General features: G+C 39.7%; 3 protein-coding genes across 6 annotated transcripts in view; 2 read left to right on the top strand and 1 right to left on the bottom strand.

Moving 5' to 3' along the window:
• Positions 1 to 7704, bottom strand: part of TDRD9 (tudor domain containing 9) — a 73049-nt gene extending 65345 nt beyond the window's left edge. For both annotated transcript variants that reach the window (XM_051769475.1, XM_051769474.1), the window contains exon 1: positions 7469 to 7704. In XM_051769475.1, the coding sequence (XP_051625435.1) occupies positions 7469 to 7620 (152 nt within the window). In that variant the 5' untranslated portion in view covers positions 7621 to 7704. The remainder of the gene's footprint in view (positions 1 to 7468) is intronic.
• On the top strand, positions 455 to 1893 carry RD3L (RD3 like). The gene is made up of 2 exons (XM_051769550.1): positions 455 to 753; positions 1596 to 1893. Exons 1-2 carry the CDS (start codon positions 455 to 457, stop codon positions 1891 to 1893), a joined length of 597 nt encoding a protein of 198 aa, XP_051625510.1.
• A 1889-nt stretch (positions 7705 to 9593) lies between the features above and the next one.
• ATP5MJ (ATP synthase membrane subunit j) lies at positions 9594 to 13569 on the top strand. Of its 3 annotated transcripts, none has more exons than XM_051769551.1 (4): positions 9594 to 9695; positions 11321 to 11444; positions 12525 to 12545; positions 13378 to 13569. In XM_051769551.1, exons 2-4 carry the CDS (start codon positions 11321 to 11323, stop codon positions 13395 to 13397), a joined length of 165 nt encoding a protein of 54 aa, XP_051625511.1. In that variant the 5' UTR covers positions 9594 to 9695; the 3' UTR covers positions 13398 to 13569. The 3 variants fall into 3 exon arrangements, with proteins under 3 accessions (XP_051625511.1, XP_051625512.1, XP_051625513.1); XM_051769552.1 differs by lacking the exon at positions 9594 to 9695 and adding an exon at positions 9743 to 9881; XM_051769553.1 differs by lacking the exon at positions 9594 to 9695 and adding an exon at positions 9944 to 10300.
• The last annotated feature ends 1589 nt before the right edge of the window (positions 13570 to 15158 follow it).

A 15158-nucleotide genomic window follows, 5' to 3' on the forward strand; every position in this document is an offset into this window, starting at 1 on the left:
ATTTTGGAGGTTTGGGGTTTTCTGTTTTGTTGGGGGAGGGGGACGTTTGATTGGTTTTGGGTATTTTGTGAGGTTGGTGGTTTTTTGGTGTGCTTGTTAGAGGGGAAACAGTTCCCTGGGGTTTCTTTTTTCTTTTTTTAACCATATATACTATAGGATAAAAAATGAAATATTTCCGAGATGATAGATATGCACTTTTAAATGCTGCAAACTTCATGTAGTATTTTAACTCAGAAAACAAACGGGAAATTTTATAAAGTGTAAGGCTTGTCAGATTTCATTATGGCTTGGTGAATGTTGTTATCACGACTTTTGTTGTACCGCAAGCTAGTTCAGCACCATTAATAAATTTTCATTCAGACATGCAGTTGCTAAGAAGGAAGTCTACAGGTAAAAAGAACTAATCGGTCAGACAGAAACAACCAATTTTTTTTTCCCCCCTCTCAGCTTAAAAATGCCACTTTTTGGCTGGATGAAATGGTCAAAAACTGATTCCTACAAGCCCACAAGATGCCCTGGATCAGAAGTTGTTACAAAAACCCTGCTGAGGGAGTTGAAATGGCACCTGAAAGAGCGTGAAAGATTCGTGCAAGAGATCGAAAACGAACAAAAAGTCCAGAAGACTGGCATGGATTACAACTGGCTCAAGAACTACCAGAACCCTCAAGCAACAATTCCAGCTACTGAGCAACGGCAACTCGAAGTTCTGTGTTCACAAATCCAGCCTTGCCAAACAGGAACTGTTCTCAGCAGGTAATTGTTTCGTATTTCCCTAACTCTGAGTACTCTATAAAAAGTTAATATGTTTTTCTACCTAGTTGAAGTTAGTATTTGGCTCTGATCTCCAGAAGTAGCAGTGACCAGCAACTGGAATGCATTTTTGCAGGTGTTCTATAAATTACATCTTCACTTTAATATGTTGTACTTGAAGGAAGTTTTAGATCAAGATTTTCCTGGTCTAATCCAAACGAGGGAAGTCTTATATGACCTTTCGATACTTCCAGTTTTTCCTCTGTTATTTCTCCCCAATATTTATAAAATAGTAACCCAATAACCAAAAATCAAAAGACTAATGCAATGCACTATTATGCAAAAAAATCCAGCTTTACTGTCCAAAATACCTGAAAGCTTCTAAAACTAGCAAATCAGTGTAAAAAAAATTTCCGATTAAAAAAAAAAATCCCCCCCACACATTTTACAAAGAAAAATTCTCCTATGCCTGTATTTTAATACATTTTCTAGGGACTCACAGATACAACAGAACAAGCTCCTTTTAAAGCCCAGAATATACCTAAGGGCAAAGTCAGTTTAAATCAAGTTACCCAGATGGGCAAAAAAAAAAAAAAAGGAAAAAAGAAAAGCATACCCAGTAACAACCACTTACAATCCTCATAATAGCTGGAGCACATCCAGTACATTGTTGGAGCTCTTTTCCTCTCACAATCTTTTGGGGGAGGTGTGTGGGGAAACGTGGTAGCAAGGAAAAAATAGCACCAGCATGCAGTAATTTCCTCCTTCCCCCCTCCAGTGACCAGAGAGGAAACAAAAGAGTTTTCAGCGCTGATGATTAGATTTCAGTTTTTGTTCATTTCTAGATTTCGTGAAGTTTTGGCAGAAAATGATGTCTTACCCTGGGAAATAGTCTACATATTCAAGCAAGTTTTAAAAGATTTTCTCACCACCACTGAGAGAGAAAACCAACCAGAGCAGCTGGCAGATGCATGGAATACAAATTGTCCTGAACATTTCAGTCCACGTGGTGACAGCTCTAACAAGTCGGACAAGGATGAAATCCCCACTGTTTCAAGTTATGTTGACAAAAACACACACAGCATGTTTCCCACCTTCTCTCATAGAATCTGGAATCTACCCTATTACTACCCATCAAGTTAAGTTGGTTTGTGTTGCTTTCAGAAAGTTATGCAGCCATTCACATTCCTTTCTTGTCATTGCCATCCAGACACATATAGGAGTAAGAAATGTGACCTGCTCCCCTTTTTTCCAAGTTCAGAAATTAAAATCCTTCGTTATAACTAGTATGCAATAACTTTAACTATCAACTCCCCTTTTCTCTTTATAGTTTCTTAGAGCTGTTGTGTTTGAAGCCATCTTTTAATAAGCAATGTAGATGTTTCCGAAAAAATTCTGAAGCATTTAATTTTTTAGCCGTATAGAGCTAGAAGTATTTAAACAATAAAAAAATACTACTTTCCATATTTTGAAACAGCATCAATCCACACAGCATTAGATAAAAACTTCTGTATTTGTCACATAGCTTTTAGGCTCTATGGGAACTTTATACTATGTAAATGAAATGGTTTCATATACTCTCAGTTGTACCAAATAAACTGGTAAATACGTTTTGAAGCTGGATAGTTATTTCTTAATTTCAAGAGTGAGTTGCATGAAACATTAACAGAACTTACAACATGCTGCATGTAATATTTCTATATTTTTTCCTAAACTGTACTCTGCACGTTCTGAAGTATTATGAAGGTGGACAATTAAATGAAAGCATTTAGTTGGATATTTAACAGCATTTAACAACTAGCTCTCTGTTCTGCATGAAATTAATGAGTTATATTTTTTTCAAACAGCTGTATATAATTTCAAATTTGACTTACTGGAAACTGCTCTGAAACCCTAATTCTGCATTAAACTTAAACATTTTGATCAAATCAGACAGTACGTTTCTAGAATAGCCGAAGAGTCAAGCCAGATCATTTCCAAAGCAGGAGGTGATTATTCTAAATTTAAATATAACAACATTTCATATTTTCAGTTGCCATCATCTATCACTGGGGGTTTATAATAAAGTTTTACAAGACTGATTGGATACGTAGGAGTTACGGTCACAGCAGGCAATTGGAGCAGAAAATCAATGAAAACATATGCCAGAACTCAGTTGGCTACATTTCCAATTGTACTCCCATCACTGTACGTAACAAGTTCTTACATATCTTATGTAACCTCTTCTTCTCCAGATTTCCTTTTAATCTGTCTGCCACATCACAAAAAATGGGCAAGACTCACATGGCCCAACTCACTGCTTTGCAAACACAGAGGAAAACTGCTTCCTCTGATATTTTCCTCAGGTATACTAAAGACAACATTCCGACTTCATCAAGGTGGTAATAACAACTGCAAGGCATTTTCTTATGCTCCACAGTTGTATTCCCCACCCAAGAAAGAATTTACTAATAATGCAACATAAATTGCATAAACAAATGGCATAATATTTTCATAAACGACGAAAATATTAGTTAAAAAAAACCTCTGAAAAGCTTGTAATATAAAGAACATTTCATGTAGAAAAGTAAAATGTAATATACACAGGATGTAAAATAATCAAAACTCTTGCACACACCAAAAGGACAAAGCATTGGAGGACAAGAGTAAAACATTTCCTATAGGTTTAAAATAAAACTTGCAGCTTAATACCAAAAGTAAGGAGTCTCTCCACTTATCATAAACGAAATACACAAAACTTATTATATCCGCACTCAGAGTTGCTATAAACTCTTTGTCTTCCTGTTGTCAGTTTGTGGAAAAATAACAAAACGCTGCTCTCAACTTACTCTGCTCTTCTGAGGCAACACAAGTAGTTGGAGATTCTTTTCCTGAAGCTCTAAGCCCTGCAAGAGGGCAGGAAAGGACTGAAAGGAAGGTTTTCATTCAATGATAAAACTCCCCAAAGTGCTAAATGTGAAGTACCTTTTCCATAGGAATGAGAGTAACATACTGAGCATAAAGAAGGCATTGGCAGAATTAATGTTGCACTGAGAATTAATACCCACAACACCAGTTTCAGAAAATAGGTTTTATTTGGTCAAGCATGCAAGATTGCTGCAATGGCAAGTTCATTTCTTTAAATGGTACCCTCAACAGCCTTCTACAGGAAAATAAGTGAAAAAAGCCCTAAAAATTTTGCTTCCAAATTTTAGTTATGGAAAATGAAAGACCAGTAAACATGGAAGAACCTTTATGATCACCATAAAAAAAGGAAAAAAAAAAAAAAAAGAGACAAAACCAGCCCCACAAGCTGACCACAGATACAACTTACCCATTCTTCAATTATTTCACTTCTATTTCACTTTAGTATAAGCAAATGCATTTTTCTAAGTCCAGAAACAAGACCCATCAAACTACAGCATATGCTAAAAGGCAGTTGTTGAATAATAGTTATCAAATGTATCTAGGCATCCAAGCCAATTCAATGTTAAATCCCAATGCAATGCTAGAGAAAGGCACAAAAAGGCTCATCTACTTTTATATGCATGTTTTATTGATGAAACTGATATTAAGCTACTGCATCCAGTCCTAGTGCCCATATTTGGGGGTAAAGGAGAGGGAGAAATCAAGGGGGAACTGGATAAGGTACAAGAAAAAAATAAGCCAAGTGCTGAGAAAATGCCATTCACTAAGGCCTTACTTTGTCCATTTTTTCAAAAACAGAAAATGAGGGGTAACTTTGCAAAATATGAGCACTTTCTCCTGACCAAAGTACTGTATACTTTCTTTAGTTAAAAAGCAAAGAAAAGCATAGAAAAAGCAAAGGTGTAAGAGCAAGAAGCTAAGGAAATTAAACATATTTTAAAGAAACGTGTTAAGTTTGCTGCAACATGCTATAAAGAGAATCTGTTCCTCAGTTCACCAGCTAAGACAAGCCATTTTCTAGAAATTAGTTTATCCTCGGGTTTCAGCTCCATCAGACAGGACTAAAATGGCTGTAGGGCAGTCATCACTTCCCTGCAGAAAATCACTGTCCAAGAAACTCAACTGCTTCTCTAGGCACTTTTTATTTATGGTCTACATGATTAGCACGAGGTGCTCTGAAACTCTATCATTCCTTATGCTAAGTCAGCCATATTTCTGACATAGGCAGCCAACACAAACCACTCTGGTGACAGAAAGGTGAGTGGTAGTAATTCCAGAGGACAGAAATGTCTCCACCTGCACAAGTGTCAGGCAGAGCAAACAGTGTGCAATGTTTCTGGCCAAAGCTACACCTACAAAATCCAAGAAATGAAAGAGAGAATAACCACCTCTTCCACACTTAAGCCTTTAACTATCTTAATGTTAACCACAATTGTGTTGATAACAAGGAAAGATTTACAGGTCTAAATTTCTTTTCATTCAGTTAAATGTAATCAGAGGAATTAAAAAGTTAATCGGCGAGCTATTTAAGGATCAAAACTCTAGCCACAATTTCTGTGGTTTCTATCACCCTCCCCTAAGAAGCTCAATTACTAATACTGCTATTTTAGAGGCAGTTCAGAAAACAAAGTCATCTTAAAAGCCTTGGAAAATGAGGCATCATTGGTAAAGAAGAAAACACATTCCACATTTCTTTTAAGGGAGATGTGAGGCTTTTAGATGCCATTAGACAATCTCAGTAGCATTTTTGTAAAATACTAACATTTGTGTGCAATAACACACCTGTTATTATCACTACCAATTTGGTACTAAACCCACAAAATTTAGACAAAAGTGGCAGGCAGAGTCTCCATCAATAAGTGTATATCCAACTTGAAATAAATACAAATAAGCATTTGAAAAATTTGAAAAAACTTTGGTTTTGATTTTCCCAAGAAACAAATCAAGAGTTTTGAAAGAAATATTAAAATAGATTTTTATGCCACAAGCAGCCTTAACAAAAGGGAAATTTTCAGCTCTTCGAACTCAATTTCTTAAGAAGCCAGTGAATAAAAGACAAGCACTTCCTTTCCATCTAAGCACTTGAATCTAAACCTCCTCAAGAGTTCTCAAGTTTAGAAAAAACTCTTTAAATGTAAGCACATTCCCAGACCTGTGAAACAGAAGCATATATGGAAACAAAACACAGCTAAGCAAACATGCCTTTTCATAGAGATTCTGTCCATCTTGTGGCAGCACATATACACCTACCATCTATCCTCATAGATTTTATACCAGTTTATTGGTCAGAAGTTCTGTCCACACTTACACAAACAGTCCCTTAGGGTGTATATCCCTCTCTCTCCCCCTAAGGTGGGGGGGAACCCAAACCCATAACATTAACTTTTCACTGTTAACACAACTGTGAAATCCACAATTAGATTATCTGCTAAGATTTGTGAGTGGAAAGAGATATTTATCCAACCAAAGACAAAGACTTGCCTCTGTGTAGGCACACAAGGCTTCTACTGTGTTACTTGACATATTTTGGTGGCTTAGTGCTCAGCTGGGTTCAAGAATCTCTTGTCAAACACTTCTCAAGTCCCACAGAAATGTTATTTTCACCTAAATAAAGACTGAGAAGTCTCAGACATCTTGTACGTACTGGATTCCAGAATTATATTCACAGCAAATAACCTTAGAGAACTATTAAATTTTGTCTGGTCACTTCTGAAAAATTTTAACAACCTGCATAAAATCCAGTAGATCTCAGTCAGATTTGGAGCTTGATAACAGCAGCACTTTTACATTAAAGGATAAAAAGGGATATTTTGACATGTCAGTTTTATCCTTTACTCAAAGCAAAGGCAGAAACCAACAGCCTCAACAGTCTCTGCCAAACTATCAAACATCTGCAGTTCAGACATTGTGCAAAAGGTTCATTCCTTCTCAGAAGCCAATGTACACCTTTTAAGAGAGTTCCAGAAACCAAGCAACCTATCCTGCTCTACATCATATAGGGTGAAAAAACACAACAAAACAACACTCACTGTAGACTGTACCCTCCATCTGATTGTGAAAAAGACTTTACTGTATGGAAGTGCATACAAAATAGTTTTCTATGGCAACTACAGATACTCTAAATACTAAGATTGGCATGCAAGGCCACACCACCTTCCAGTTTAGGCAGCATCCAGGGGAAAGTATTTTTTCAATATCCAGACATTAGAGAAAACCAGTTGTACCTGGCTGCTATACAGATACACATTAAGTTCTCCTTGGTTGTAAACTCTGCCATTAGAGAATAAAGCATTTGCAAGGAGTGACATGAGAAGATACCTCAAATTAGCTTTACCCTGGTTGGTAACTTTAATGCTTTAGTTAGGTCACTACAGCAATGAACTCTTGAATCTCATTTTATTTATCATTTGCCACTGGCAAAATTATTCAGTTAATACACCTGAATTAAGATAAACTGGGTCTTTCCTAACTCTGTTAGTTTTTCAACAAGACTTGCTGGAGCTACACACTAGCGCTAATGCACTTCAGATAAAGCAAGCAGCATGTCTACTGATGATCAAGACAGCTGAGGTAAGTAACAAATCAGAAAGTAACAGAAGTATTAAGCCAAGAAAAACACATCTAGCCACACCTGAGCTAGAACCACAAACAGTACCAGGGGTGTTAGGCTGGAATCCAACAAGTGCACGCCCCGGACCCAGGCAGAACAGAGGAGTCAGAGGAGGCTGCCCAGACGCTGGGGAATGCCCAGCACACCCGGAGCCACGGGACGGACACCACCAACTACCGCAGCGCAGCGCCCCGCACTCACCCCGCAGCCGTCAACGGCTCCCGTGCGGGGTAGCAGGGGCCAGCGCACGGGGGGGCGGCCTGCGCCTCCTCGCCCAAGAGCTCGACGGCGGTGACGGCGCTGCCGACAGTGAACCAGTCGCGGATCTGCTCCGGGGTGAGTTTCCGCAGCATGGCGAGGGACGGGCGGCTCCCGGCACGCGGCTCCGCGCCAACGCCTCGCGCCGCCACCCGGCCCTTCCCGCCACGCGCGCGCACCCGCCTTCCCGCCCTCCGCCCGGCCCCGCCCCCGGCGCGTGAGCACAGCTGAGGGCCGGGCCCGGTGCCGGCCCCGCCCGGCGGGAGCGATCCCGGCCGGCTCTGCTCTCCCTGCTCTCTGCTCTATCGGCCGGTCCTGCTCTCCCTGCCCAGCCAATCCAACTGTGCTTACAGCTCGCGTTCCTTCAAACCACCCTCCAAAACTTATAACAGCCTTACTTGCCATAGGTAAGTGAAAGAGGTACACACGCGGACTAGAAGTATATGTGAGGGTCGAACACTAAAGCTTGCCATCCCTATTGGATAATATTCCTCAGAAGAATAATAAGAACTAAAATAAACATGTATCACTTTTTTTTTCTTTCCCTTTTTTTCTTTCCCTTTTTTTTTCTTTCCCTTTTTTTTTCCTGTCTTCCCCCTTCTGAAATAACTGAAAACACCTGTGTGTAATTTGTTAAATCAGATAAATACAAAACAATGCAAACAGAGGATAGCCCCTTACTTTCTCCCATGTAATTGGGGAATGTATGGTCTCCACACTGGATCCAGTGCAGTCACTTGGTTGACTGGTCTAGAGCTGTTACTGTCAGGTAGGTAAATACAAATCTGGGATATATGTGGAGTGATGAAGATATCACAGCCTCTGGTTGTTTAACATATCGCCCCCAAAATCCTACATTAAAGAAACAAAGGGATATTCCTCACAAAAACGTAAAGAGGTTTTGAATGTTCTAAATGAAGGAGGTGAGGTATGTGCAGTATTTCATTGACATAAGTTATGTTCCTCTATTAAATGCGAAAAAGCCCCAAGTAAGATCCAAGAAGACTTGCCCTGTGTGACAAAGCTCATATTTAGCAAATCTATATACTTGCAGATTATGTAAATCACTCAGTAGGAAAGTAAATGCAGTCTGATCCCACTAAAGCATTTTAACGTGAGAAAAGGGTCTGAGCTTTGCCTTTCCTTCCCAGCCATGGGAGGCCGGGGTGGTCATTTCCCCTTCTCACCCGAGTGCTACTCTAGAATCCCAGTTGTCCCATCCCTTTCCTGTGCCTAGACGGAATGGCCCACAAGGCACGCAGGTGCATCAGCCCTGCTGAATCTGGCCCAGTGGTGCCTCCTGCTCCTCCAGGACAATCTATTCCCTAAGGGACACACTACATAGACTTGTGACAGGCCCTTTCTGGCATTGTCTTGGCGCAGGACACCTGCTGTGCTCCTTCTTGGGAAGCAGGACTGAGGTGCAGGTTGGGCAGGACACTGCAGCAAGGTGCATTAGGAAGAGCATTCCCAGCAGGTGCAGGGAGGTGATCCTGCCCCCCTGCTCAGGCCTGGTGAGGTCACATCTGGAGTGATGTGTCCGGTTCTGGGCTCCTCTGTTCAAGGGAGGCATGGAGGTCCAGTGGAGAGCTACAAAGATGATGAGGAAACTGGAGCACCTCTGTTATGAGGAAAGGCTGACAGAGTTCAGCCTCGAGAGGAGATAACTGAGAGGGGACCTCATCAATGCCTGTAAGTATCTAAAGGGTGGGTGCCAAGAAGATGGAGCTGGGCTCTTCTCAGTGGTGCTGAGCAACAGGACAACAGGCAACGGGCAGAAACTGATGCATAGGAAGTTCCACCTGAACATGAGGAAGAACTTTACTGTGCAGTGACCGAGCACTGGAGCAGATTGACCACAGAGGGTGTGGAGTCCCGCTCACTGCAGATACTCAAGAACCGTCTGGACGCAACCCTGTGCCACGTGCTCTGGGATGACCCTGTTTGAGCAGGGAGGTAGGACCAGATGCCCCACTGCCGTGCCTTCCCGCCTAACCCCTCCCGCGATTCCGAGGGAAGCGGGGCTGGCACGGCCGCGGTGCGGGAGCGCTCCGGTCCTCCGCGGCCATAGGGGGCGCCGCAGTGCCCGCTCGCCGCTCGGCCCTTCCCGGCGCGCCCCGCGGCGGCAGCGGACCCGTCCCCGGCCTGACCTTCGCGCTCCGCCGCCACGGTGGGTGCGGGCCCGCGGGACCAGAACGGTTCAGGGCGGTTCCTGCCCCTTCCTACCGGGCAGCGCTCGCGGGGGGTATCGTTGGTTCACTGGGAAAGGGGAGGCAGGCGCGGCCGGCGGCACTGGAGCTCCGCCGTTACCCACCGCCCACCCCAGTGCTGAGGGTCAGGCCTCGGGCGGCCGCAGGTGCCCCGGGCTGAGGGGGGCTTGTGGCGGGGAGGGCAAAGAGACGGCAAGTTCAGCGCTGTTGTGGGTAGATTTCAGAAAAAAATAGTCTGGACGACGTCTCGCCCAGGCCTTGGGGAATGGTCTCTGCCGGGCTTTAGCAGGGTGGTAGCTGGAAAGAGCACCGCTTGTTGCTGTGTTTTGTAGTAGTGTGGTGTAGAAATCTTTCTTTTTGCTGTGTCTTGATATTTTGCTGTAGCAGGGTGACTGTGTTTGTCTGAAACTACAAATGCTGGAAATTTAGGGGAAGGTGCAGTGTCCTTGATAGTGTTGGTGAAAGCACGACACTGTTTCAGGAACTCCGGCCACAGTAAAAATTTGATTGAAATGACTGCCCGTAAACAAATAAAAGATTAATGTGGGTTTGTCTGTAATTAGACGTGAGTTGCCTCAGCGTTGCTTTCGTTGTTTAAGAAGCACCCAGATCTCTCCAGCTGTTTTGGCATTGGCTGCTCTCTCAATGCTTTTCTCTCTGAGGCTTTGCCCAGGGATTCTTTACATTTAGTAATGGCACATAAGTGAGTGAGCATTACCTCAGAGAAGTTTGCCTCTGCTTTTTTTTCCTGGGACTCTGGTTTACCACATACTATCTGTGTGTGTGTATATCTGACTTCATGGGGTTGTAATAAGTGTAAATAGTGACTGTTGGGTGAAGTGCTGTGCATAAGGCAGTGGAGCATGTGGCATTTTAGTGCAACATGGTGCAAATGTGAACTAACATTTATAGGAGTTAGGGTACCCTTTATTCTAAAACATCCAGTTTTTTGTTTGTCTAACAAAGCTGCTTAGAGAGGAAAAAACACAACACTGACAGGCTTCTTGTTCTTGGGGCATATTTTGAAAGTCAAATAGTCATTATAAAGCATGAATTCATTAGCTTAACATCATTTATTTTGCTGTTTTGAGTAGAAATTACCATGCTGGAAGAGACAGCTTCGAGGGAGGGAAGCTAAATTGGTAGTGCGAGGAAGGAGCCTCTCTGGCTTGTCTGGAATGAGACTTTTCTCCTGAGGGAATCTGGAAACATTAAAAAAAGCTCTGATAGAGTCAGAGTCACTGATAGAGAGAGGAATTGCTACTCTATAAATGCTCTGTTGACTCATCTTCGAAGCCTTTCATCAGCTGTAATTTATTTTTTTTCCGGTATTGTGTTAGCCCATAAATTGTAACTTTAACTCTGAATTTTCATTGTTTTCTTTGGAATAAGTACTTTTGTGTGTTTGGGGGATATTATTTTTTTACCTGTGAACTGCTGTGGGTATGTATCAGGACTCTGTGTGTGTGTATACATAAAGACAGATATATTGATATATGTCTGTGTCTGTATATATATTAAAAATCCAGCAGGTTAAGAATACAGTTGCAAAACTTAGCATGACAAAACTTTTTATAATTTTCAGATGGTGCAGACCATGATTCCAAAGTCATGGAGAGCCATGAAATTCTACTTCACTACTGTATATCAAGAAATATGGGTTGGTGTGGCGTTAACAGCTTATGCCTATTACAAAATTTCATATGGGGGTAAGTTACACATTGCAGTCCTCATTAGCTTATAGATAAGGTTTATAGAAGACAATAACTGTAACAAATCAGTCAGCAAAAAAGAAATTAACGTTCTTACTTAGGGCCAGGTCCTTGCCATAAAAATTTAGAAGTTTTAACTTGCCCAGTGTAGAAGGTTACAGTAATAAAAACACTCAAATACCAGTGTAACTGTGACTACATTATGAAGATCAGGAAATGTAGGAACTGGTTTTAAAAATGCACATCTGACTTGCTCAAGATCTGAAAAAAAACACCCCTTTTTAAAAGGTTTTCTCATGTGAATTTGTGCAAGTGTATTTTGGGTTGGTGCACCTCAAAATGCACACTGAATGTGCAAATGTGTGTTATTTGTTGACACTGTATTGCTTTCTTAGAGAAAGAAACATGGTGTCTTAAAGGCCCTGTTTTTCACTTTAGGCTATGCTGAAAAAATCCCAAGTCAAACCCTTTCCAGTGAAATGTTACAAGCTGTAGGCAAAGTCAACAGGGAAAGGAACCCCTTGCTGTGGGACCAGCTGAGTGATATTGCCTCAGTATTTTTCCAGCTTTGTCCAAATAATGTGTATCATGTCCAAAACTTTCACATCGCACTTACAAGATTAAATAAATATAAGTAGTTAGGTAGGGAAAAAAAAAAAAAAAGGTTTTAACTTTTGCTTTAACCTTTAATTTCATGGAAGATTTTAAAGCAAACATATCGCTTTGGTTTACATCTGTATGTCGTTTTTGTATATATATAAAATATCCATATGTTATGTAAAATACTAACAATCCGTATACATTTCTTTTGAATTGCAGTAGAAGTCTTGGCGGCTACAATTCCTAAATTCATGGAGTCTTGATTAATTTAAAACAAACAACTTCTAAAAATCAATACCAAGTTTACTGAGATGTATCATGGAAAGTACATGTTTTGTGCACTTACTAAATCTTGTTTGAGCTAAATTAGCAAATCATAAGAAGTATAAGCTAATTTTCTCTGCAAAAAGTAAATAGGAAATAAAATTTTTTAGTGTCATTGTTCAGCTTGTATTTTTCTTATTTTTTTTTCCTCAGGCAAAAAAGCAGTGGCAAATAGTAAGTATTAAACGTCTAATACCTTGTTTTATTTCTTAAATGAGTGCAATAAAAATTAGCTCAGAATATTTTACATAAGTTTGGGGGGTCAAGTTATGAATTTAGAAAATGTTTAAAGACTACTTCAAAATATGTAATTTCAGTTGTGTTGATGGTTTTATAATCTAGAAACATCGGTAAATCTGCACAGACGTTACCTCTGTCTTAATCTGTCTTTTGCATGGATTTTAAGAGTAGAATGGAAGTTGTACACCTTGACTCTGTGTGGGAGGAGTTCTTATAAATAATAGTAACAACCATTTAATTGAATCAGCATGATCACAAGAGTAGCTGCTATTATATTTTGAATTTGTATTTTTGTACTTTATAAAGTAGTGTTTAGATACTGATGGACAGTTTCTTCTGATATCACACTGGAATTTATTTTTTCATGAACTGCTGTACCTCAGTTTTCTGTCTGCACATGACAGATAATCCATTTGCTCCCAGTTTTTTTGTACATGTAAATGTTATTTACATTTTTAAATGTGTAATTAGAGAAAATAGTGCCCAGTAGACTTCAAGATAACACTATAAATAAACTGCCATTGTGAAAGAACCATACCAAAACTAAGGAAGAATGGATGTTTGCCCATAATAGTGCTTTAAAACTTGCAGAAGAGGATTTTTAGTATTGGACAAGTTTATTAATGTACGTAGTTCAAGGGTTTTATTTGAATTGCCAGTTCTTGTGCTCAGATGTAGGTACAGTTGTCTGTTCTAGGATCTGTACTACATTCCTGAATTGATCTGCTTTACTGTTTGAACAGTCTAAATCGTGTCTTTGTTTCAGAGTCCTCTGGCCATCATTAAAGACCCCTTCTCTTCTTGGAATATGAATTTGGTTGTTCGTCATCTTTACTGTAAATGAAGCAAGTCACAACCCTAGGGAAGTTACTCTAAAACTGTACCTGATCCATCTGCTGTAATGGGAGAAAGAATAAATCCATTGAGTCACAACTAATTAAAGATGTTGGACAAAGTATGCTGAGTGTATTGTTAACCTAATTTTTAGAATAAGCGTTTTTTGTTTTCTACAGTTCTTCCAAGTTCCATGTTAAACTTTTTCAATGGTATTTTGAAAAAGACCAAATTTTTGCAAGTACTTAATAGAGTTATCTTCCTTTTTTTTTATTTTTTTCCCCAGTGAAAGCTTTTTTGGCTATTTAGTTTAAAAATGTAATGTAATAATATGCCGAGTGTGAGTACTTAAATCTCAGCTGTTTGTCAACTTGTGGTGCAATAATCAAGGGTACAAAAAATTTTTAAAGCCTTACTTTTTTTTTTTAAGAATTTTTAGTTCTAAAGGATTTAAAATCAAAAGCTGTACTGTTAAGAAAACACCATGCAAAACACTTACAAATGCTATTTAAAAGTACATTATTGACAAGTATCTTTTTTGTCCTTCGTGTTCAGTAGAGCTAAGGAATTACTCTGAAAGGCTCTTCCTTTAGTCACAGATTTTGCAAAGGACCTGTATTGTATAAGAAAATTGATACCTGGTGGGCTTTTATCTGCCATTTGAGCTTGTGAAAATCTCAGAATTTAAAGGGAATAATGACATCACACACGGGGCAGCAGTTAATATGAGCATAAATAAATATTTAACTGACTTCAAAGAGTTTTCCTTTTTCCTGAAAATTTAGAAGTCAGAGTGTTACTGGGATGGGTCATAAGTGGTTTTTGCAGATAACTTTTAGAAGTAACTTCATAGCAAGTGTATTTTGGAGACTCTAGGGACCTATGCTATCTTACAAAAATCAGAGTTCAGAACTATACATACTGAATTCTATACCACAGATACATAGGGTGTAAACCAAAATTGGACTTCATGTCATGTTTTGTTTAAATTTAGCCTAATCTGCTTTTGAGAAGATTAGGAGGCTTAAGTCATTTTAATGACTTAATGCTTACGTACATCTTTTTAACTACTTCACTGAAACATCTTAAATCTTTCAGCTTGAGTAAAGTTTTGCTTTTCAGTCTCTTATTGCAGTATCTGGCCATAACTTTTGAATGCTCAGTAACTTGATAACCCTACCTGCTGATGGTAAACATTCCAAACATTGTGTTGTCTTTAATTTCTTCAAAATTTATCCTTATGCTTAAGCTTAATAGCTGTACCTACTGAGTAGAGTAAAACTACCAGTCTTATTTCTCTGAAAGCTTGTTTTACAGAAGGCAGGTGTAGCATTACTGAATTTGTAAAGGTGACATCTGTCTTTCATGCATTCTTGACATTTCTTCCACCTTCCACAGTGTTCCTTGTTGTGTCTTCCCTTGATATATTTTAGCTGATTCTTTAATCATTTCTGTGTGGGTTTTTCTGTGTTTCCTCACCACAGAAGAATGAATGAAAAGTAGGAAGTATTCACTATTTGGGGTTTTTTACATAAAAATGCAAAAGCATCCAGAAGAAGGGAACAGAGAATGAAAACTAGAAGAAAATTGGGCTCCAAATGAACAGATAATTACCACTAGGCCAGTGGTAATTACAGGGTGGGTGAGTTGTGGTGTACTTAATAAGCAGGAGATTGAAAATTTATGCCAGGTAAGGAGCAATATGTGCATTTG

This window comes from Manacus candei, unplaced genomic scaffold (assembly GCF_025592945.1).
Source record: "Manacus candei isolate 608988 ecotype Guabito, Panama unplaced genomic scaffold, ASM2559294v1 h1tg000109l, whole genome shotgun sequence".
NCBI classification, from domain to species: Eukaryota; Metazoa; Chordata; class Aves; order Passeriformes; family Pipridae; genus Manacus; species Manacus candei.

Excerpts from the sequence above, each read along its gene's own strand:
- RD3L (XM_051769550.1), top strand. The coding sequence starts at position 455 with ATGCCACTTTTTGGCTGGATGAAATGGTCAAAAACTGATTCCTACAAG. Across the intron at positions 754-1,595 it reads ACAGGAACTGTTCTCAGCAG|ATTTCGTGAAGTTTTGGCAG; the intron begins GTAATTGTTTCG and ends GTTCATTTCTAG.
- ATP5MJ (XM_051769551.1), top strand. The coding sequence starts at position 11,321 with ATGGTGCAGACCATGATTCCAAAGTCATGGAGAGCCATGAAATTCTAC. Across the intron at positions 11,445-12,524 it reads TTACAAAATTTCATATGGGG|GCAAAAAAGCAGTGGCAAAT; the intron begins GTAAGTTACACA and ends TTTTTTCCTCAG. Across the intron at positions 12,546-13,377 it reads CAAAAAAGCAGTGGCAAATA|AGTCCTCTGGCCATCATTAA; the intron begins GTAAGTATTAAA and ends TCTTTGTTTCAG.